Source organism: Lethenteron reissneri, chromosome 24, assembly GCF_015708825.2.
Source record: "Lethenteron reissneri isolate LAM-NWPU_2019-01 chromosome 24, ASM1570882v1, whole genome shotgun sequence".
In the NCBI taxonomy this organism is placed as follows: domain Eukaryota; kingdom Metazoa; phylum Chordata; class Hyperoartia; order Petromyzontiformes; family Petromyzontidae; genus Lethenteron; species Lethenteron reissneri.
Window position 1 is genome coordinate 2,721,181 of NC_083802.1, and position 24,598 is coordinate 2,745,778.

At 43.0% G+C, this 24,598-nt stretch overlaps 1 protein-coding gene across 6 annotated transcripts in view; it reads right to left on the minus strand.

Moving 5' to 3' along the window:
* LOC133346416 (uncharacterized) overlaps positions 1–24,598 on the minus strand; it is a 187,844-nt gene that overhangs the window by 119,693 nt on the left and 43,553 nt on the right. For all 6 annotated transcript variants that reach the window (XM_061557959.1, XM_061557956.1, XM_061557957.1 and 3 more), the window contains exon 2: positions 23,348–23,405. In XM_061557959.1, coding sequence (XP_061413943.1) covers positions 23,348–23,405 — 58 coding nt within the window. The remainder of the gene's footprint in view (positions 1–23,347; positions 23,406–24,598) is intronic.

Here is a 24,598-nt window from a genome sequence, read left to right on the forward strand (position 1 = left end):
ATAGATACATACAGTACGTGCAAACGTATATGTGCTCTGCATATAAGTACACACGTGCGCATATTTTATCTGAATGTCAATCGCTCCAAACATATACACGTATAAGTTTCCCTCACTTTTTTCGGGTTCAATTTGTGGGATCTCGAATATATGCAGTGAACATATTTCAATCCAAAATTCTCTGAATGCGGTTTGCATGCACTTTATATGCGGCTATGCGTTTGAACGTGGGCAGGCACCTGTCCCGTGCAGTTTCGCTTTGTTCCCTTTTTTAAAAGTGTCTACTGCATAAAGCGAATAAAATCTGCATATTAGAGGGGTAGATATGCGCAAGCAATACACCATGTGATATACATGCAGTACGCCATGGAATGCCAAATGGCCGTGTGTGATTTTCGCTCATGTAACGATTGCAAAGGGTCTATTTTGAGATCCGTGTACACCTCCGTCACAGGCGAGACATTTCTACGTGCTAAATAGACATCCTCGCCTGGTTTTCTCTGCTTATCGGTGGAAACTATGCTTGAGGAATGCTGTGAAAGTACACCACCTCCCTAATGTAATTCCAGATTGATCCTGTCCCAGTCATCTCCTGTTTTGAAGCAAACAATCTCAACAGAAACCAGGTTTCGCATCGAGGACACTGTTTGGATGACATGCCGAGAAACATCGGATATGCTCCTAAAGCACTTTTATTGCAGAACCTCTAAAGAAAAACAGCTGTTGCCAAAATACAAAACATTTACAAGTTTGGAGTTACATCGCGTTAAAATGCAACTGCATCCCAAGATGCTGAACAGGAGAGTTGGATGTGCCGCACAGGGGGAAAAGAGGCTAATATATACAGTATGTAGTTTGTGTAAAGTCTGTTCTCCTATAACGCATGTTTTCATGAAGCAAATTGGATATGATGCGATGAATGTATTAGGGAACACATGTTTACAACGTGTATGCGAATTGGATATAACGCGATTGAGTGAACAGAACTACGTGGCGCGAGTAGGAACAAGCAGTTGTTACGGCTGCCTCAGCGTAGCATCACCACACAAGGTGGGATGCTGCTGGATGCTTCTAGATGATACCCACGCACGCCTCGGTCTTTGTTCAGTCTGCATACGCATCTCAGGCGTTACCGCGGGGGGTGCTTTACCCTATATTATGTTATTCATTATAACGCGATTTTTCCATAACACGGTATTCTTTAGGAACGCAACTAGCACGTTATAGGGGTACAAACTTACTTCTGTAGGGTTTTTTTGGCGAAACACAGCTATAAGCATAACAAATAAAGGCATTGAGCCTGTGATTGAACACGGGGAGGTATATGAATCAGGCCCTGTGTATTTGATATGTTTTGGTTTTGAATATCAGACTATTTTATGAACACTCGAAAGACTGTGTATGGCTTTCCAACACCGCACAGCTGCTGGAAACATTAATACAAATTAAATGTTTCCACTTGATATGGACCTAAGTTTTCTGTGGCCAGGTTAAAAGTGCGCCAGCATACCACACATTAACATGAAGTAACAAACAAGCTCAATGCATCCGTCAGTAGCGCTGCCTAAAAGGAAAAGTATATAATAGGCAGCATTTCTAGAAATGACCCTTCTTCACAGCACATCAACAGGCCAAATAGGTAGAGTCATGCAATAGTGTGCTGGAAAGCTGACATAGAAATACATTGGCTCACATTTCAGAGCTAATGTACTATGGGTTAATGGATGATTGCATTCACATTCAGGCAGAGCTGTGTGCCATTATTGTGGTCTAGTGCTCTTGAATTTCAAGTTAAAGATTACGGTATTGGCAGAGATCCAAGAAGTGCAGTGCACAGCGACAGAAGCCTGATGCTGCAGGCCTGCATAATGTCTCATTATGACATTTTCAGAACACAAGAAAAGAACTGTGACAGAACAGAGAGAAAAAAACGAACCCTCTGTGACAAAAATGAACTTTTAAATGTCCAAAGACGAGAACAAAAACACACTGTATCGCTCGACAATGGAAAATAATATGACTGTGACACTGCTGGAGCTTTTACAAAAGCTTCCGCTTCACAAGTTGCTTTGATGCACTGAAGAAATGCAATATGACAGTGCTCGAGCAGATTTAAGAGAGATGGGAGAAGAAAGCTTCAGAGATATGTATATGAAACTGAAATAAACAGACGTACAGTATTGACACATTACTTCAGACAACATATATTGACATTACATAACTTTTTGAATATGATAGAATAAGATACATTTACAAACACTGCAATTCATCCTGAAAATTCATCCCCTTATATTCAGGGCTTCATTTCGGCCAGGTCTGTCCGTGTTGGCAAACCCAAAAATATTACTGCACCCAGGCCACCACATCCAGTAACACATTCCTGCGGCCTGCGGAGGGAGCTGGTAGGAACGTTGGATTGCTCGGTCAATGGCCTGCAGGGTCAACGGCGGCGTGGTGTATTCCGCAAATATGCCCAACTGTGAGGGCGGGCACAAGTCGGCGTGAGTAGGTTAAACGTTGAGTTTTATAAGGGCACCACGGGGTGAAACCTCCAACACTACAACGCATTTTGTCTACTTTTGCCACAAACGTGAAGTCGCGTGCTAAATTCTTCCAATTAGCCTCAGGTTATCCACGGGTATTAACTTTGCTTTTTCCCCAGAATGCATTGTGGAAGAATTCATCAGTTCAATTATCCACGCTTTTCCCCCTCTGGATTTTTGCAGATGAGTTACATATTTCTCCAATTACCCACCGTTATTCGCAAATTTTACCCACGAATAAGTGGAATACATTTGTGGTTAACCCCACGGCAAATATGATCTGAAAAATGTGTCCCCCACATGACAACGGATAAGATAAGTTTTCCGGTACTGATACCCAAAGGTGATTAGTTGTTGAGCACATATGGATTGTTAACCTGCAAAGTACATGCTCCACTAGTTATACGTGCACTTGATCTGTATTAAGATACCTGTAAAATGTGAGGGAGCTGCAGATTTAAGGCGGTATACCCTTGTGGATTAGATCAAGGAAGTTGTGCATAAAAAACAGAACACGTGGGTTTGGGTAAGCAGTTGCTGCCGATAACAATGTCACCCCCACTCTTTAAATGCTCGGAAAGCATGAGGTGGTCATGTAGCTCCCAGGCTGGGCTGGCACCACTCAGGTTCTGTGTTTAAACAGGGACAGCCACCTGTGATTAAACCAGTTTTTCAAGTGTATTCAGCTGATGGTCTCAGCTTGGTCAGCAATAAACACACAATAAAACCCCACCACGTAAAACGTATTTTTACAATTGATTTGAATAAATTCCATCTATAAGAATCCATCTATATACACACTCGAGGGTTACACAAAAAGTTATGGCCCACATTTTAAAAAATCCCACCGGAAATCGATCAAACTTTTTGTGCTGTAAGATTTAACTTTCCTACTTTTTGGCATAGTGAATAGTGGTGTGCGTCGCAAAGAGCTGGAATTGAGTTTTCGACCGCGTAGAGCAAATCAGTGGGCGACATTCACAAAAGGCTGAAAACCGTCTATGGAGACGATACTGTGGACAGAAGCACTGATGGTTGCTGCGGAGTAAAACGAGTAAAGACATCAAAAGGAAGAGTAAAAGCCGATCTTCTCGATGCCCCCAAGCGCTGATCGCCCTGTCACGGCCGACATTGTGCACCTCGCTGATAACACTATTATACTGGTAGGAACCTCCTAGTTACACCAGCCCAAGGGGTTATTGTGTTCGTCCGTCCGTCGTGCAGGGCTGGGTGGGGAGGGAGGGGCTGGGTGGGGAAGATGGGGAGGGGCTGGGTGGGGAGGGTGGGGCTGGGTGGGGGGTGGGAGGGGTGGGGCTGGCTGGGGAAGGGCTGGTCACCCAGTGGTGCCCTTATAAAACTCAACGTTTAACCTACTCACGCCGGCTTGTGCCCGCCCTCACAGTCGGGCATATTTGCGGAATACACCACGCCGCCGTTGACCCTGGCCATTGACCCAGCAACCCAACGTTCCTACCAGCTCCCTCCGCAGGAATGTGTTTAGTCGGGACCGAAGCATCACGACCAGGAAGTTGCACATGTAACCAGTAAATCTGCGAATTCTAGTACATTTTTGGGCGAGGGAATAAAAGTGGGGCATTACATTCTGGGAAACCCTCGTATATAGTTTAACTTTCATGTAACAATCGCATAGCAAAAACTTTCGTGAAAGGATACAAAAAATCATAAAAGGATTCAAAGAAAAAGACACTTGAATTTTTCATAAGTCCCTTAACATTTTCTTCTGTCAGTCAGTTCCTGACACACGGGGTATACCGCGAGGCATCTGAATGAATCCTTAAACTCACGAAAGGCCAATTGCACGGTTGGAATACATTGGGGAAATAAATAAAATAAAACTAATGAGTACATAGACACTCGTATCTCGAAAAAACAGGAGAATGGGATCGAGATAGAAGATATTGTGGATAATAAAAATGCAGTTTAGTATAAAAATGTCAACCTATTTCTAGATAGTAATAATAGTCAATAGTTCATCTGTGTCATACATCCAATGGAAATGACAGCTATTGGCAGAGTGCATTAACAACAAGGTAACATAAAGTGACGTCAGTTCGCTTGCACTTTGTAAATGTCTACAGTGTGCAGAAACGGGTTCCATTTATCTATCCTGTGCATCTGTGTATATGAGATATAAAGTAAGCGACTTTGAAAACTGTTTTCAAACAATGACATCACGTAAATGGACCCTGTGCTTTTTTAATCTTATTGCACGTACACTTTGTCTCGTGTTGCATATGATACACTGTGAAAATTACCAATTCGTCAGGAAGCACAATACAGAGTGGATCGCCAATTCACACCATCATAGATTGGCTGGTTTATAAACCAGGTGTTTGTGCTGCTAAATTGTAAAGCATTATTAAGTCGCATTATACTGGTAGGAACCTCCTGGTTACACCAGCCCACAGGGGATTATTGTGTCCGTCCGTCGTCCGTCGTGCAGGGAGGGGCTGGGTGGGGAGGGAGGGGCTGGGTGGGGAGGGGAGGGCGGAGAGGGGCTGGGTGGGGAGGGTGGGTTGGGTGGGAGGGGTGGGGCTGGGTGGGGAGGGACTGGTCACCCCGTGGTGCCCTTATAAAACTCAACGTTCAACCTACTCACGCCGGCTTGTGCCCGCCCTCACAGTCGGACATATTTGCGGAATACACCACGCCGCCGTTGACCCTGGCCATTGACCGAGCAACCCAACGTTCCTACCAGCTCCCTCCGCAGGAATGTGTTACATTCTGCACGTATACATCCTACTCATAGAATGATACAGCTAGGTGCTCAACTTGTCAGTATTTAATGTTGCTGAAATACAAACAAGACAGGTCCAGTTCTACAACTTTACAAGCAGTTTTATAACGCGTGATAAATGGGAACATTACAGTCTGCAAAAGTCAAGTCTCACTTACTCCCTTCAGACTGCATGTTTTCCTTTTCATAAATATACTGGGATTTACGAAAACAATGCGGTCCTTAAACCCCACGTAATTTAATAAAAACTAAACATTTTATGAAATTACAACTTCAAGGACCCATTGGGAACACCATTTAACTTGTAATGTTTACACTTTTATACTCTGCCAACGTAATAAAATGTGTGGCACATTGAGATGGCAAGATTGGGAAATCTGTACACATCTTGTAAAACTTTAAAGGTTACACTTTTGTTGCTGTTTCAAATTGACTTCATAAAATCTTAAAATCTTCTTAAAATTACGGTAAATGGCGTTGGTTCAAAATTGCTTACTATCCTTATCACATGACTCATATAAGAGGAAGCCTCCTCTTATTTGTGGGTGTCTTGCCCATACCTCTGTTTAACAAATCTGCTTTTCCTCCTACGATCTGTAGATTACCCTTGTGCAAAGTTTGTTGGAATTGGCAAAAAAAGGAAAAAATATATCACTTTCAGCAAAGCTGATTGAGAAGTAGTGGTTGATGGAAGGACTTTCTTTAATAAAGGTTTTTGGGTTAGATCGCGTAAGTATAAATGTGTCGTAACCCTCCACCACCCGACAGCCAGTAAGGTTTGTTACTGCTTGAGCCCACAGTCATGTTGGAGGGTAAATCCACGACATTTACAATTTGAGTACGACGTTTCTCTGGTAATTACATCCACACATTTATACTTACGTGATCTAACCAAAAAACCTTTATTATGAATAATATTCGTTGCGAAAGCCTACGTGTTAAACTGACTTTGTTTAAGTTGTAAGCAGGTGAGAAAAATAGAGGGTAAGGAGTTTTAAAGTTTGTCCTTTGAATTGCATAATGGAATTGGAGTCAAAGCAGATCAGTGACCATATATGTAATGGTAGAAACGGCAAACAGAGTACAGTATACCATACAATTTTTTATTTTACCAGATAAGGCCCACTGAGCTACATAGCTCTTTTTCAGAAGTGAGCTGGCCACAAATTCTAGCCCAAGTGGCTTACCATGTGGAATTTTATAGCAGCCAAACACTCAAAATACATGTTTCTAAATGTGGAGGGAAATACTGGAGGACCGGACTAACATCCACCCTACCAAGGGAAGAACATGCAAACTCAAAATATACAGGTGTCAGGGTCGGGATCGAACCCATGATCACCTGTATACCAGGTGAGGTAGTTACCATCTTGCCACCGTGGTGAGTAAAGATGACATGGAGAGGCAAGTGATGTTGACAGGACTACATCAATACGGTTTCTGAGTAGACTCAATCAAGGAGTTTATACAGTTTTGAGCCACCGCTGTAAATGCGAGAGCAGTAGTCCACTCTGGGGCAAAAAAAAATCACTGCTTTGAAGAATCTCAGTTGGAACAGGTAAAATTAAAAGTATTTTAATATTCAGATTTTAACTCCCAAAATAATATGTCGAAGAGATAAAGCAAGACAAGCGAATAAGCTCCTGTGCCTGAAAAAACCCAGTAGGCATCATATCACCTCAGTCGTGGCTGACGTCAAACCTAATTATCTTTCCTTGAGAATATGCCTTCCTTGGCATTCATGCGCATGATCACTGCCACGTTGTGGACATCGCGAGAAACAACGGCGAGTCCATGCTCCACCATGGAATCTCCGCTTGCTCTCTCTCATCACACTCACCTAGGATTTTGCAATGCTCTTCATATAACAGGGATGACTGCACAACCACTGGTTGCACAGATAACAGGATTTGTACAGAGGTTGATGAAGAAACATTGGTTCTCCTGTGTATGTATTTATGAAATATCGCAACTGTACATGAAATACAATATCCAAATACACATAAAATGTACAAAATAATTGGCTGCAGTTTACAACATACCTGCATTGTGTGCACACTTGGGGTGGGTGAGGCCCTTGTTGCCAAGAGAAATAATTGTTCCACCGAACCCTACAGTAGTCTCAGGTTTTTAATTAAAATATCAGCTGTGTAATTTGAGAACCGTAAACGGGCAATGCCTTTAGTGGCGAGGCTACTCACGACAAACACCATAGAGGAGGCTGCGCTGTCAGAGTACGCCTTGCCCACGTGGCCTTTCCATGGGAAAGGCCATCATCCAGCAAGCCTCGACGTGCTGCACCAAGCAGGTGTGGCCATGTCCCGTGGCGCAGCTTGGTGACACAGCACAACCGCAGGCTACAACGATCACAAGTCAACAGCGGATGATGCCGTCCCTCCACTCTCATTATTGTTGTGTACGAGCACCTGTACGAAACGGGTTCATATCAGAGCCACGTTTACATGCACAAGGCGACTGCTTCCTTCACCTTGGACGGCAAACACAGGACAATTTTACGGAAGCTAAAATTAAATCATACCAAAATATAATAGAGGGTATACATCTAGTAATTACACCAGATTGTGCCATTAGTGTTCATCCACAGAGCCAACTAATAGTCAATCCTTGGCTGTTGTTTGGCTTTTGGCTAGCCACTGAACAAAGATGTGCACTGCAATGCGCGATTTCAGATGTGCTTCTTCGGCCGTCTGGAACGCTCTTCCTTCCGATATTAGGAAGCCACTGGAGGTATGCACTTTTAAATCTAGACTAGCTGTACTACCCGGCTTCGCCCGGGACTTGTATCTACCACGGCCGGCCGCCTTTGTCTCCCCAGTGGCGATGTTAATACGCTACAGTAGTTAAGTTACTCGTTTGAGGCAGAGTCGACCTAGGGGAGGTTCAAATAATCGTCACCGGTGGTGGCCGTGAGCGGGAATCGAACTGGGTTTGCCGGGTTGGTAGCGCAGCGTAGCGTTAAGCACTACACCCACCGCTCCTCACACACCACACACGCACAGACACACACACAGACACACAGACAGACACACGCAGACACACACAGACAGAAACACACACACAGACAGCACGCTAACCACTACACTACCGCTCCCCACACACCACACACGCACACACACAGACACACACACAGACACACACACAGACACACACACACAGACACACACACACAGACACAGGCAGCACGCTAAGCACTACACTACCGTTCCCCCTACACAACACACGCGCGCGCGTCCATAGGTACACATACACGCGCTTGCTGCAGACACACACGACTTTCAGGGTGCATACGGCAGTAAACGACTGAAATAATAAAGCGGCAATGCTGTGTAAGGAACGCCTTAGACCCGCATTATACATTTGTGTAATGCGAGCGTAAACACACAAACACACACAAACACATACACAATACACACACACATACATGCAGACACACAGACAGACACATAACACACATACATACACACACATACAAACACAGAAACACATACACACACATACATAGACACACACATACATACACACAAACACATCCACAGACGTACATACACACATACATACAGGCACGCAGACATACACATAAACACATACAAAAAAACCCACATACATACACACACACATACATACACACAAACACATGCACACACATACATACACACATGCATACAGACACACAGACATACACATAAACACATACACACATACACATGACCCGGCTTCGCCCGGGACTTGGATCCACCACGGCGGCAAAACCGACATACATACACACACAGACATACACACAAACACATACACACACATACATACACACATGCATACAGACACACAGACATACACATAAACACATACACATGACCCGGCTTCGCCCGGGACTTGGATCCACCACGGCGGCAAAACCGACATACATACATACACACACAGACATACACACAAACACATACACACACATACATACACACATGCATACAGACACACAGACATACACATAAACACATACACATGACCCGGCTTCGCCCGGGACTTGGATCTACCACGCCCAGCCGCCTTTGTCTCCCAAGTGCCGATGTTAATACGCCACACCAGTTACTCGTTTGAGGCTGAGTGGACCTAGGGGAGGTTCAAATAATCGTCACCGGTGGTGGCCGTGAGCGGGAATGGAACTGGGTTCGCCGGGTTGGTAGCGCAGCGTAGCGTTAAGCACTACACCCACCGCTCCTCACACACCACACACGCACAGACACACACACAGACACACGCAGACACACACAGACAGACACAGACAGACACACACACACACAGACACACAGACAGCACGCTAAGCACTACACTACCGCTCCCCACACACCACACACGCACACACACAGACACACACACAGACACACGCAGACACACACAGACAGACACAGACAGACACACACACACACAGACACAGACAGCACGCTAAGCACTACACTACCGTTCCCCCTACACAACACACGCGCGCGCGTCCATAGGTACACATACACGCGCTTGCTGCAGACACACACGACTTTCAGGGTGCGTAAGGCAGTAAACGACTGAAATAATAAAGCGGCAATGCTGTGCGAGGAACGCCTTAGACCAGCAACACATTTGTGTAATGCGAGCGTAAACACATACAAACACATACACACACATACACACACATACATACACACACATACACACAAACCCACACACACAGACATACACCTACACACAAACACACACATACATGCACACAAACACATACACAATACACACATACATGCAGACACAGACAGACATATAACACACATACATACACACACATACACACACATACATAGACACACACATACATAGACACACACATACATACACACAAACACATGCACACACGTACATACACACATACATAGAGACACGCAGACATACACATAAAGACATAAAAAAACCCACATACATACACACACACATACACACAAACACATACATACACATACATACACACATACATAGAGACACACAGACATACACATAAACACAAACACACATACACATGACCCGGCTTCGCCCGGGACTTTGATCCACGATGCCCCGCCGCCTTTGTCTCCCCAGTGACGATGTTCACACACGACAGCAGTTACGCTTTTGAGGCTGAGTGGACCTAGGGGAGGGCCAGGTCCGTTTCAAATAATCGTCAGCGGTGGTGGGCGTGAGTTGGAATCGAACTGGGGTCGCTCAAGCAGCTTAATGACTGTTTGTACAAAGAACATATAAAGAATCGATTATAATAACCAGGCAAGAGTCCACATTATAGACTGCCAGTTCACGCACTCAGCTTCATAAGCAGGCTAGAGTGTACATGATAGAGTGGCAGTACGCTCACCGAGCTTAATAAGCAGGCTACAGTGTACATGATAGACTGGCAGTACGCTCACCCAGCTTAATGAGTATTTGTACAGTGAACATTAAAGTAATCGATTGTTGGCGCGTTGGGTTTAAAAGTAATATTAATAGCACACATTGTGGTGGGGGTGTAGTGAAGAGTAGGAAAAACTTTGATGAATTTACCTCAGAGTGGCGTGGTGGGTGTCGAGGCCTAGTAGCGTGCAAAGCCTGCGGCCTCGCCTAAAATTGTCGGCTTGGAAGAGGCAGGGTACGGGTGGCGTTCCTTCCCCCCCCCCCTAGCGCTCCAACAATACTGTGTAATGGCTATTATTTAATTAAATACGGAGCTTATGAAAGTGGTGAAGGCGTGGCTAGCCGTTGGCAGGGGCAACCGCCGTCCAATGAAACTGCAGCCCTTGGCGAAGGCGTGGCTAGCCGTTGCCAGGTCCAATGAAAGCGGCGAAGGCGTGGCTAGCCGTTGCCAGGGGCAACCGCCGTCCAATGAAAGTGCGTATGGGCCAAAGTCCACACACACACACACAGACAGACAGACATGAACGATTTTATATATATAGATTGCAAACTAATTTCTTTAGAACTCCTTTTTGTGTTTAGTTTGTTGTCCTTCACCCGCACCTCCGATTATCACGGTTAGCTATGTATGGTGCGAAAGAAGTTCAACATACATACAATCCCAGTGTCCTGCGGGCAATTGATCACTGTATCACGTTCCAGAAAGACACACAAATACTCCATAACTGCAGTGTTTAGTCTCCTGTAGGCCCGAGCACCGTAAAGAATGTCTCCTTCAACCTCACAAGCGATATGATTGACTCCATCATTAGACACCATTATTCCATCGCTGAATGAAGGCCTCCACAAGCCACTGCCATCTCTCCATGGTTCAATGTTAATGTGCCATTTTATTGAGGGATTGCATTGTTATCTTGGTGTGGTCTGGGACTGTTGTGTTGTTGTTTTTGCTGCCTTGCCCAATCTTGATGAATTGGACTTACATAAATAATGTCCTATTTATTTGTATTTAGTGACTTACCGTTTTCTCTATTTTGCACTCCTATCGTTTTTTTTGTATCGTTTGCTGTTGTAACTTGCTAAACTGCCCATACCGGACATCTGTAAAAAAAAAAGAGCTTCATAGCTCATCGGATTCCTCCTGTCTAAATAAGGATTCTGATCCTCACGGTCCAACAATCTAACAATACACAAAGCACCTACACAGGAGCAATGTCATCACTCCATTCTCTTAGCAGACATCCTCTCAGGTGAATTCCCTCGCTTGGCTTCCACTCCATGTTATTGACCATCGGCTCACCATCCCTTTTATCGACGTATACTGCCAAAGCTCACTTACTTTTTTCAATCGATAAAATTATATACTTAACCTGTATTGCATTGATTTTCCTGCTCTCAGTGTAATTCCAAGCAAGGTTTCTCCCCAGGCTTCTTTTGTGAAATTTTAAGTTTTGTTACATTTTCTTCATTGGTGTCCATATGTCTGATCCATATGTCAAAGCAGGTAGTATGCATTATTAAACAAGTCTTCTTTGGTCATGTCGGTACGTTACATTTCATTATCAGGTCATCTTTCAAAAGCACTTCAACCCACTCTTGCCTGCCGTACGTCCGATTAGCGTGGTTGGCCACGTATGAAGGATGCGGGAAAGTTCAACATGAACACATGTCATTTTGATTCCAGTCTGCTTTCGATAGCTGTCTTAGGTGGGGTAGGGTGGTGTAAGAAACCTATGGGGGGGGGGGGGTAAAAGGCCGATTTGTCCTGCACTGCTGCTCACGCGTTATTGTCTGTTGAGCTGCACAAACCATGAGTAGCAGCTACCCCTGAAGGAGGCGCCACTCAACTGGATTGTGGCAGATGACATAATTTCCTGTAAGCACCGGGACAAAAACACGGCTTTTACCCCACGTATGTATCTTACCCCCCACCCTACCCTTTGCATATTCTGCAGTGCTTTCATCGATATCGCTACAGATATGTAGTAAATGGAATTTCTGTCTAAGCTAGGTGGTGGGGGGGGGGGGTTCAAAGGTGAACTATTACATTTGCTATACATGAGAACGTGAGATCATAAAGTTCTGCCATAATCTCACATGAGAGCTGACATCATAGGCTTGAACTATGAAGTCATCTGTGCAGGATACAAAGACAAAGATCCCCCGTATAGCCTGAACAGACGTGTGGGGGAAGTGATGTTCACGAGCACCTATGAAGGCAGGCACGGCACACGAGGGGGATGGATGGCCAGGACCACGACCGGCCGCATTTGTTTTCCCAGTGATGATGTTTGTAGACCGCACCAGGTATTCATCTGAGGCTGAGTCGACCTAGGGGAGGCCCAGGGCTGTTTCAAATAAACGTCACTGGTGTTGGCCGTGAGCGGGAACGGAACTCAGGTCGCCAGGTTCGTTAACTCTTCAATTCAACAAACCAATAGAATCAAGATTAAACCAATAGAAACTTTGATGGACGTTCAAATATTTCTCTCCATGGCAAGGTTATGAAAGCAATCCCTTGTAAAAGAGAATGGCTCAGTGGACCCTCACCTAGTATTTAAAAACGTTTAAATATTCACGTTAAAAGTTACAAAGATTTTCTTTAAAATATACTAGTATGATCATAATCATAAATGCAGATATGTATGTACATGCATTTATAATTTAACATCCACTTTTTTAACACATTAGGCACAGACTAAAGTCAATGGTGCATATCGATTACCGCTCACAAACCCTCACTGCTTATCAACCTTTCACCTCATTATTCCCACAATTCTACGACTAACAATGACACCGATTCATCCTATTCCACTGATAAGTAGACATCATATTACACTTAAGGAGAGTTAGTCGGCGAACACAGAACACATCGCTGGACTGGATGATGGCCGCTGAATGAGACTGCTAATGGAATGGCCCCCACGGGAGAAGACGAACAAGGCGATATAACGACAAGATCAGCTCATGTGCAGCAGTGAGATGGATTGTGGCATTAGCAGGGCAGTGAAAGGTGGCAAAGGTGTGGGAAGTCCTTTATCCCCAAGTGGGTGGTGATGATGTGTGTATGTACTATGTTTAACTTCATTCGTACCGTACGTATGACAATGCTAAAAAAAGGATGATAGCATTCTCGTCTATCTTCGGTTATCTAATGGCAATTCTAACCTCGGTTGAACATAAAGACAGCTCTCTCGGACGCATATTCTCCGTGAAAAATGTTCCAAGTCTTCTCATAATCTTTATCACCCATGCTCTATCATTATAGCGTTAAGGATGTTCATTTCTCGAATGCTTGAGTCATGACGGAGGTAGCATGCCATGCTCTATAAACTACCTCACTTCATGGAATCTCTGCATTCTTGTTAGAAGCATCATGTTGAAAACATGAACCTGAGCTCTAAAAATGTATGTTTTGGTCTTTTTTTTAAAACAGTTATCTACAATATTACTTCTTTTTTTACGTGATGTTAGTCAAGTACACATGTGCATAATATTTCAGAATCTGGAGATAGTTTCTATTTTGTACCCAAACTTGCCTTACACAGTCAATATTAACATCACGTATTATCTATTATAGTTTATTTTCTGACTCACAAATACTATATTCCACACTGGTCATTGCATATGTGATTATTGTATCCTCAGAGCCAGATATTCAAAAAATAAAACAATTGGGAGATTGTTTTAAGTTTTCGGATATCACCCTCGCCCCTGTGCTTCCTGGCAATGACCTCCACAGCATGTGACGCATTGCAGTATACACAACACGACACAGGGAAACCATGCAATAACAATAGTAACAATGTTGGCAATACCGCATAACCATCCAGAAAAATCACATGAGCACCGAGAAAGTAGAAAGAGCAATGAAAAGTCATTATGGACCACTACATTGCAGACTGGTGAAATTCCTGCTTTCCTGTGACGTCTGTACCATGTCAAATATGATACTTGGCGGAGCTTAAACATTACTCTTTTGTTACGATATCCATGGTGATATAATAAAATATAGGTTTCACCCACACATCGCCAAGGGAGCCGAAGAATGAGTGGATCTCTCTCCTCATCACTCCCACATGCCTCTGGCATAAAGATGAACCCACAAAACATCCCCTCCAGTGAGCAACATTGCAGACTGAAGGATATCGTGCCAAGTGTAACACGTGGTCCCACTCATTACACACAAAGTGCTTGCCACAAATGAACCACAATACCCTGCTGATCTCATCAAGGAGCATAAACCATCATCACGCGAAGTCCGGTCATCCTCGCAGCGGCTTTTGGCTAGCTATTGAACAAAGATGGTCACTGCATCACGTGCTTTCAGATACGCTTCTGCGGCCGTCTGGAACGCTCTTCCTTCCGATATTAGGAAACCACTGGAGCTATCCACTTTTAAATCTAGATTGAAAACTCCTTCCTTTAGAAGTGCTTTTTGGGTTTAGTTTGTTGTCGTTCCCCTGCGCCTCCGATCAGCACAGATGGCTATTTACGGTGCAAAATAAGTTCAACATACATACATATACATGGTGTGATACAGACGCCGTTCCAGAAAGCAATGGAACTCTACGCAATTCCATGCTTTCACGGACTAAAGGAAGACTGTCATGCTTGCTTTCTATATCCCATGGTGATACATGAAACAGATAAAGCAAATGAGCCCCATTGCTTCAAAGAGATGAAATTAACTCAAACGATGCTTGAAAATGGCTTTATTTTAATTAGCTATTTCCCATAAACATCCACAAAATTATTTCATCTGCAACACTTTCCTCAAAACATCACATATCCAAAAATTATCTAAACTGCAAATCCTTCTACCGATCATCATAGAAAAGGAGAGATACACCGTATTATTCATCATTAACTATATTGCCTTTTTGCGGCCCCTTGAACCACATGTGGAATAGGCATAGAGTTTCTGTGATCACAAGTAAAGAATTAACTCCTCAAAAGTGCCAAGCAACATATGTGACCACTGCGTGACTTTGTGTGTTTATATGCATTGCACTGGTAACGAACATGCTGAGGATTTGCGTGATTTTACATGCATTTCCATTGGAACTTATCACGTGCCGTTTTTAGACAAGTGACTAAAGACCAATCAATATCTTCTCAGGAACATTTGATACAAAATCAATCTCAACATGTATGCAGCTCAGCTGGTAGAGCGACTGCTTCAATTGTCAGTTTGTTTTTCTAATTGTGGCTAGAAGCAAATAAAACCCTTCATTACTCCATGAAATGATGCAATGAGTACCACCAGTTGAGTCGCACTTAATGGTATTTCCACAGTTCTTCTATGAATGGACATTTCCCTGTGGATTTTCGAGCACAGATTGATAACATCCAGTAGAGATGCGACAACTCTAAGCTCAATGACCATAGGGACACTTTCTTAAAGTAAAACAAATACATTAAACTGGCTGATATTATTAAGAAAAGCCACAACACAATATCAGCAAAACAGAACAAATTAAGAGGTAAGTAAAGGTTCATCCCCACAATGTCTTGCCCATGCCACTGCTGGCAGAAGGGCTTCAAATACAGGGAGCTCTAAGGAGCCCCTCTTAATAGGTATTTGGTCTACTCTTCCACGCTCGCTCAACTTCTTGAAAGAGGCGGGAATACCCTACACCGTACCCGACCTTCCAATCGACTCAGTGTGGTTTACACATTTGTCGGGAGAGGCAGCTGGATGGAATAAACTTGCCAAATAAATTCAACTGTCAAGGCGGGACAAGTCATGCATGTTAGACCCACAGAGCCAGATCTAGCCAGGATCCTTTAAAGGTCGGCAGCTACAATAGCCCAAGGGACCAATAACACACAACCATATGGCCTGTACTTGATCTGGTTTGTCACGTAACTAAATATTTATATATATGTCTTTGCAGTTAACTTAGTTGTTACGTATTACTTGAACGGTGCAATTCTGATGCAATAACAATGCTAAATAATGTTTATATCTATGTTGCCCTGTTTAACATGTTACCAGAGTAAATAAAGTTGCATGTAGTTGCGCAACATACAGCAACTTGTTAAAACTCCAATTTAAATTAGTTTCCTTTCACTCTGATTAGCTGCATTGGACTACATGGCCATCATGGCAATGCTAATTCCAAGATGGCTGAGTTTTTTGTGTGAATATGATGGTGTAGAGATATTTCAAAACAAAAAGATATACGGTATTAACCTATCTTTTGGAGTGGTAAGCCCAAGTCTGTATGTATCACACTAACAGCGCTCGGATACCGATTGTTTGCTTTGTTAAATTACATTATTAACTTATTTATTTACGCTCATGAAACAAAGCAGTCATGTTTTGTATTTTATTTTATAAGTGTTCGACCGGTTCCCTATTTGTGTAACATGTAAAGGATGTACTAATACCCGCTGTTTTGATCACGGCCTATTAAGCCGGGATTGTAGTTGACATCTCTACTGTGTAGCATCTGTCCCGCAGCAGGACGTCCATGAAATATTGACGAGCAGCTCATTGGGCCCTTCCTGCTGAAATAAAACCTTAATACTGGTAGGAACCTCCTGGTTACACCAGCCCACAGGGGAATATACTGGTAGGAACCTCCTGGTTACACCAGCCCACAGGGGAATATACTGGTAGGAACCTCCTGGTTACACCAGCCCACAGGGGAATATACTGGTAGGAACCTCCTGGTTACACCAGCCCACAGGGGAATATACTGGTAGGAACCTCCTGGTTACACCAGCCCACAGGGGATTATTGTGTCCATCCGTCGTGCAGGGAGGGGTTGGGTGGGAAGGGACGGGCTGGGTGGGGAGGGGAGGGTGGGGAGGTGCTGGGTGGGGAGGGTGGGGCTGGGTGGGGAGGGGAGGGTGGGTAGGGGCTGGGTGGGGAGGGTGGGGAGGGGCTGGGTGGGGAGGGTGGGGAGGGCCTGGGTGGGGAGGGTGGGGCTGGGTGGGGGGTGGCAGGGGTGGGGCTGGGTGGGAAGGGGCCCGTCACCCCATGGTGCCCTTATAAAACTCAACGTTTAACCTACTCACGCTGGCTTGTGCCCGCCCTCACAGTCAGGGCATATTTGCGGAATACACCACGCCGCCGTTGACCCTGGCCATTGACCGAGCAACCCAACGTTACTACCAGCTCCCTCTGCAGGAATGTGTTTAATATTCTTCATGTTTCCTTATGTTCAGATTTTTCTTCCTAGGCGGATCAAGTGTCTTTCTTTGCCGAGATCAGGGGTCAGCAGCCTACGGCTCTGGAGCCGCATGCGGCTCTTTAAGGACTGCTTCATGACGTTATTTGTTAAGGACCGTCTCCTCTACACATGCATTGCGGCTCTTAAACTATTGAGTTGTGCCAAATTCGAGAAAAATGTCTCTTCTTGTTATTTTGGTTACCGACCCATGGCCTAGATCCTCATGCTGGACTCTTGTGCCAGCCGCCCAGGTAAGACATGTTGCCAAATGTAAGCTACTAAAGTTGCATTGTTTCATATAAGAAGTTGCCCAACATTTGGAATGTGCTTCAAAGTTACACGCAAAAAGCTGCACCAATTAGGCTCAATATAGTTTACATACATTTTGGATACCTAGTATATTTTAAAAAATCTAGCCTCAGCTCTGGTTTGCAAGTAATTAAGTGGAACAAACCAATTCCTATATGACGTAACAAAATAATGACAAGATTATTATCGTTACTGGCCTATATTTCATCCCGTGTTGCTATCTGGATTAAATCCACAATCTTTTAATTTGTGGCTTTACTCTAACATAGGAATTAAGCCATCCAACATATTGCTGCTTAGCTATGCTCTGATCCACCCAGTCAAAACTGAAGCAGGTCAAGAAGTAAAACAAATAAAACACAAAAATAGTATTATTTAGATTATTCTTCTATGGAGAAGTAATGTTTTAAATGTTCACTTTTACTCTATATGCGGTGATAACTAAATATTGCTTACAGTGTTTTGGCTCAGGTTTATTAGTTAGAAGTAAAGATTCATGTCTGTTTGGTATCTGTTTAAAATGGCTCATTATTTTACATCTAATTAAATTTTTAATAAATGGATTACTCATTTCATTTCTTTATCACAACTTTGCCTTTTTGTAAGATCTGATAGCAGAAATTAATTACATGAAATGAGTTATAAAAAGGTGATGCCAATATGACCATTCACTGACCCAATATTACTGGTAGGAACCTCGTGGTTACACCAGCCCACAGGGGATTATTGTGTCCATCGTGCAGGGAGGGGCTGGGTGGGGAGGATGGGGCTGGGTGGGGAGGGGAGGGTAGGGAGGGGCTGGGTGGGGAGGGTGGGGCTGGGTGGGGGGTGGGAGGGGTGGGGCTGGGTGGGGAGGGGCTGGTCACCCCGTGGTGCCCTTAAGAAACTCAACGTTTAACCTACTCACGCCGGCTTGTGCCTGCCCTCACAGTCGGGCATATTTGCGGAATACACCACGCCGCCGTTGACCCTGGCCATTGACCGAGCAACCCAACGTTCCTACCAGCTCCCTCCGCAGGAATATGTTTTAGTGAGTCAGTTGCATGGAGCATCTAGTTAGTTTCTCCCATCATGCAAATATTACACTGCTGTCCATAAACTTAGCATGACATATTGAAACACCAAAACGTTTCACGTTTTAAAATAATGCATATTTTTATACAAAGCAAGCCAAACACATGTGAGTGCTTGATTGCATTAATGTCATTAGCAACCAAGATGAAACTTCACAGAGATTGTTTCCTCTGGTACTAATTTCAAAGGCAATTATAGTTGTAGTGGGCACATCAAAAATAACATTAAAACACAATCCACAGATATACATGTACGTTTTCAGTTATAGTATTCACTGAGACCAATGCACTTTTGTCTTTTTCAATTAATTGAAAATGTAGTAGTTTTAAGCTTGGTGTGACAGCATTATGGACATGCACACTTCTTAGCAATACTTTGTAGAACTTTGTGACACTTCCTATTTTTTATTTTAAAAGAAGTTTGAAGTAGTGGCCCATCATGCTCATGCTGAACCAGCACAGCTGAAATCCTGGATTTGAATTTGGACAGCCATCTGTAATTAAACCATGTTCTCCGGCCTTGTAATGAATGAATGTGCAAAACATTTTATATTCCATCCGGCTTTTCACTTAATTTAGCTTAATCCATCTCTAAGAATTTTGGAAATAATGTGACGTGTGATACTCTTTGCAGAACATAAAAGCATGAGGCCAATGTGGATAATGAGGCCTACTGGCGTGACTTCAAAGTAATTGTGACATAATCTTTCTGACACAAGGTGAAGCCCTATTCACCCTAAGTTCCAACTATAAAGCTACTGTTTCTTTCATAGCATGTTTGGCAATAGCACAATTTTAAAACATGTATGCTTGAGTTCAAAAACTTATAATTTTAACACCACGTGTGCCCATGATAGTATCTAACGACACACCTCTCCATATTGCTTGCAGTATTCATGAGAACATACTGTCGTTGTGTGCTCATATAATGATTATATGGTAGTTGGCCTTCACTTTGGCAATTACAAAATAAGGTTTTAAAGAAACTATTCTTACCGTTACAGTATATTACTATTACTAACCATACTAGCATGTGAATGTGAAAACATATATAATGGAAATGCAGTAAATTACCATATGCTATGGATTTTAAGCCACGCGAATTTATCTGTATTTAATAGCAAATGCTGGGATGGTTTCTTCTAATGCAGTAGGCGTGTGTAAGACCATATTTGGATCACTTTATTGGCATGGGGCACACGTTATATGTGCGCTAACTTTCCAGAGCACCTTATAACCAGGAGAATATGGTAATAACGTTGCCAACATCTACAACAGCAAACTTATCACTTATGATTGCATTTGCAATTAAAATTAGTCTACCGTTTTTACATAGACACTAACGTGATGGTAAACTACAAAGATTTTTAGAAGGGTCCCCATGTCATCTGCCAGGCGTGCGTAATTACAGGGCGAGGCTCATAAGATTATCACGCACATGCTCACGCACACACTGTAATACACAGGCTTACATATACAGCTGGCAGACTGTTATCTTTGCATGTGTCTGGCACACTCCGGTACAAATTTAATGTCAGTTGGGAAGCTCCGTGGAGTGTGCAGAAATATGAATGACAATAGTATTGACTGGATGCATTTTTCTGTTGAAGGTGTTTGGATATTTATGTACAGGACTGCATTTCCAAACATATGTTCTGCATTTTGATACAAGTGTGGGGTGGACTCATCGCAATAGTGATATCTGAACAAGTCCTGGGTCCGCCCGACTTTCACCAACCCATCCCGACCAGCGTGGTGAAGTATGGTCAAACAACTCCCATGACCAACATGGCCAATTGTGGCTCTAAAATTAATGAATGAAAACTGTTGGCGTACAACTACATACGTTTCTGTAAAAATTGAACATGTTACTGGCTTCATCGAGTATGAGATACAATTTGAAATATACACCATTCAAATATAGAACATTGCATTTTAATTAATAATATTTCCAAATGGACCTTTTTGCCAGTATCAAACGGTGTTAGACCAGAGGACGCCGAAAGCTGTCTCTGGTGTGGACACATCAGTGTCAAGGACAATGCACATATTATCAGAGTATGTTTTTAGTTAGCATTTTGACCACAAGTATTGTGGTTAATGCAGACCGTCATCCAGCAGTGGATAGGCAAAGAGATGCAAATTAATATTAATGCGTATAAAGGTGTGTTACATTATGAATATAATAGCTGTTTCTGGCAAACATTTGTTTTATTGTTAAAATAAATATTCGGTGTAAACCATTATATAAGTATAGTACACATCATCATACTCTTGTGAATAAAGCAAGCATGACATTGATTTATTATGAACAGTTACGTCTGAACACACACTATATACAGCTACAAATCAGGAACCCTTGGACTTGGGCTAGGGAGTTTTATGCAACGCTTACATTTTGTTTTTGTCATACTTACAACAGCATGACGTGTTTGCTTATTCTAGCCTGTTTATTAGTTACAACAAAATAAATAATGCAGCTAATGCATTTTCTAAATCCAGATGTAGTATGAGAATAGTTTTTTCCCCTTTTTTCTGGCAACAAAACTGAAACCTTTTTACTAGGAATCATGTCTGCATTAACCACAATACTTATGGTCAGAATGCCAACAAAAAACATACTCTGATAATATATGCATTGTCCTTGACACTGATTGGTCCACACCAGAGACAGCTTTTGGCGTCCTCTGGTCTAACACCGTTTGATACTGGCAAAAAGGTCCATTTGGAAATATTATTAATTAAAATTCAATGTTCGATATTTGAATGGTGTATATTTCAAATTGTATCTCATGCTCGATGAAGCCAGTAACATGTTCAATTTTTTACAGAAACGTATGTGGTTGTACGCCAACAGTTTTCATTCATTAATTTTAGAGCCACAATTGGCAAATTTGACCATCGTACAGAAAACAGTGGCCACTTGCAGATATTCTTAAATTCACTTTAATATACAATTTACAAAGATGGTATGCTTAAATCCCAAAAATGAAACCCTAAAACAATGATTAGTTTGAGGAATTATTACATCATCACGATCCATGGGCAGCCAGCCCGTAGGTGTCCACTGCACAATTCGTCATTTGTTTCCACTTCCCCTTTGTGTTGTGCCAATATGCTCAAGTGGTGCACATCGTTCTGGCACCAATCTCCTAAGTCGTCAAGCCATTCTCTTCTTCGTTCCTTTCATTTTTCCAAACACACTTTCAATTTTCCTGTTGTCCATCCTACATATGTGTTCAAATAGTGCCAGTTTCCTTCTCATCACTGCCTGCATCAGGTCTTCCTCTATGTGCAACCTTTTTCTTACTGCTACCTTGGTCAATCTTTGGTTCCAGCTTAGATGCAGTATCCTTCTGTAGCAATACATTTCTAGTGCAAATATCTTATCTCCGTCAGTCTTTGTTAATGTCTAAGTCTCGCAGGCATACAAAGTTGTACTGAACACACGTTCTTAAGATGTTCAGTTTGGTCTTGTCGTTGATTTGCTTGCTTATCCAGACGTTATTGAATGCTACCATTACACCTTGTGCCTTTGCGATCCTCGCTCTTATGTCTTCCGAGCAGTCGTTGTCCCATGGCAGTAGACTTCTCAAGTATACAAATTCATTTAAATGCACAATATTGCTTTCTATCATTACGTCTTTCTCAATGTCCTCCCTTCCGAACAACATTGTCTTTGTCTTTTCCACGTTAATCCTCAGTCCTGCATCCTTTCCTGACTTATTCAGCATACAAACACTTTTCCTGCAGTACTGCGCAGCTTTCTTCCATCAAACCTATGTCATCCGCGAATCTCAGGTTATTTATGATTTCTCCTTGCACATATTTTCCTGTGCCGTCCGTTTGCTGTTGGAGGAATCATTACACCCAGTTCAAACTGGTTCAGTGGCTAGCAGGGTAATGACCAGCTTTTTACAGCCACCCAGCTATGCAGGTCTGGACTGGAAATTTAGACTCCCTCCAACAGTTCTTAATGGCACAAAAGTGCAGGCAGGCAGAAAGAACCACGGCAGGCGTGGACACACACACACGCAGCACGCATAGCACCGCACCCACCTGGGTCTTGGCTCGGGCTTGTTTCTGTCGAACGTGAGTCCATGGCATCAGCTTCTTGCTGTTTAAGGAACACATCATACAGAGGGAGGAAAGAAAACACGTCTTACTATAAAAAAAAATAGCCCAAGTAAAACACATAAAACTGTAAGATTGTAATAACAGACCAAAAGGACAGTTGAACAAATGACAAAACTGTAATCATAATAAAGCCTACGTGTTAAAACTGTTATCCTTTGTGTATTGAAACATGACTTGATTTATATACTGTACTGGTGATGGACATGCTTTGGTTCAGATGGAGTATTTTGTTCTAGTTTTTTTTATTTCCGATGCCTATCAACGTGGGTGTCAGTGTAAAGCAATGGGCAGCAAAGAAACCACATGGATGTGTTCATACTTAAAGTGAAGAGGTATTTCTGGATGACTTAGAGCACTGAAAGCTACACCAGTTAGTTTTTAGTCCTAGTATTTATTTGACACTGAACTTTCACATCAACCAGTGATCTGCATGTAAGTTAAAGTACTTAGCACACTTTTTAAGGATAAACTTTAGTAGAACGCAAAAGGCTGGATCTTAATAAACAACTAACCAATTACTGTAATGGACATAAGAAGCAATTATTGTACGTGACAATTTTTTGTGCTTCATCATTTTGAATACAAGCAAAATACAGCAAATCCCTCGCCAACCGCGGACCTTGTCAACCGCGTAATTCATGTACACACGGTTCATTATCTGTATACCAATTTACCAAAGTCGACCTGTTAATGTTGAGTATCCACGTGTAAGCACGGCGCCGCCAACACGCATTGACACATTTGGCGGGGCCACGGTTCTCCTCCGAACCACCGGGCCCTCCGTCGCACTGCGTAGCTTATCAGCTGCTGCCTCCTGGCCTGCCCCACTCATCTGTCATTGATGACCCGGAGGAAGAGGAAGGGCCGAGCCCTCCCTGGGTCCTTCTGACCACCCTTTCCTATCCTCATCATCTCATTGTCATTGTCATCAGCATCGGTGTCATCATATTTCATGGACTTCTACCCTCAGTATTAAAGGTATGTAAAGTTAAATCAATGCTTATTTCCGTTGTATTACATTAGTGTGTAATGTACTAAATTGTATTCCTGTTAAGTGAATAAACAGGCAACTTAAGCTATGATGAGTCTGACCACAGCCATGGTTCCATAGGCCCTGAACTCAAATATTTGTGTTACATCAATCATGTGATTATACTGTACTGTAATGCCAGT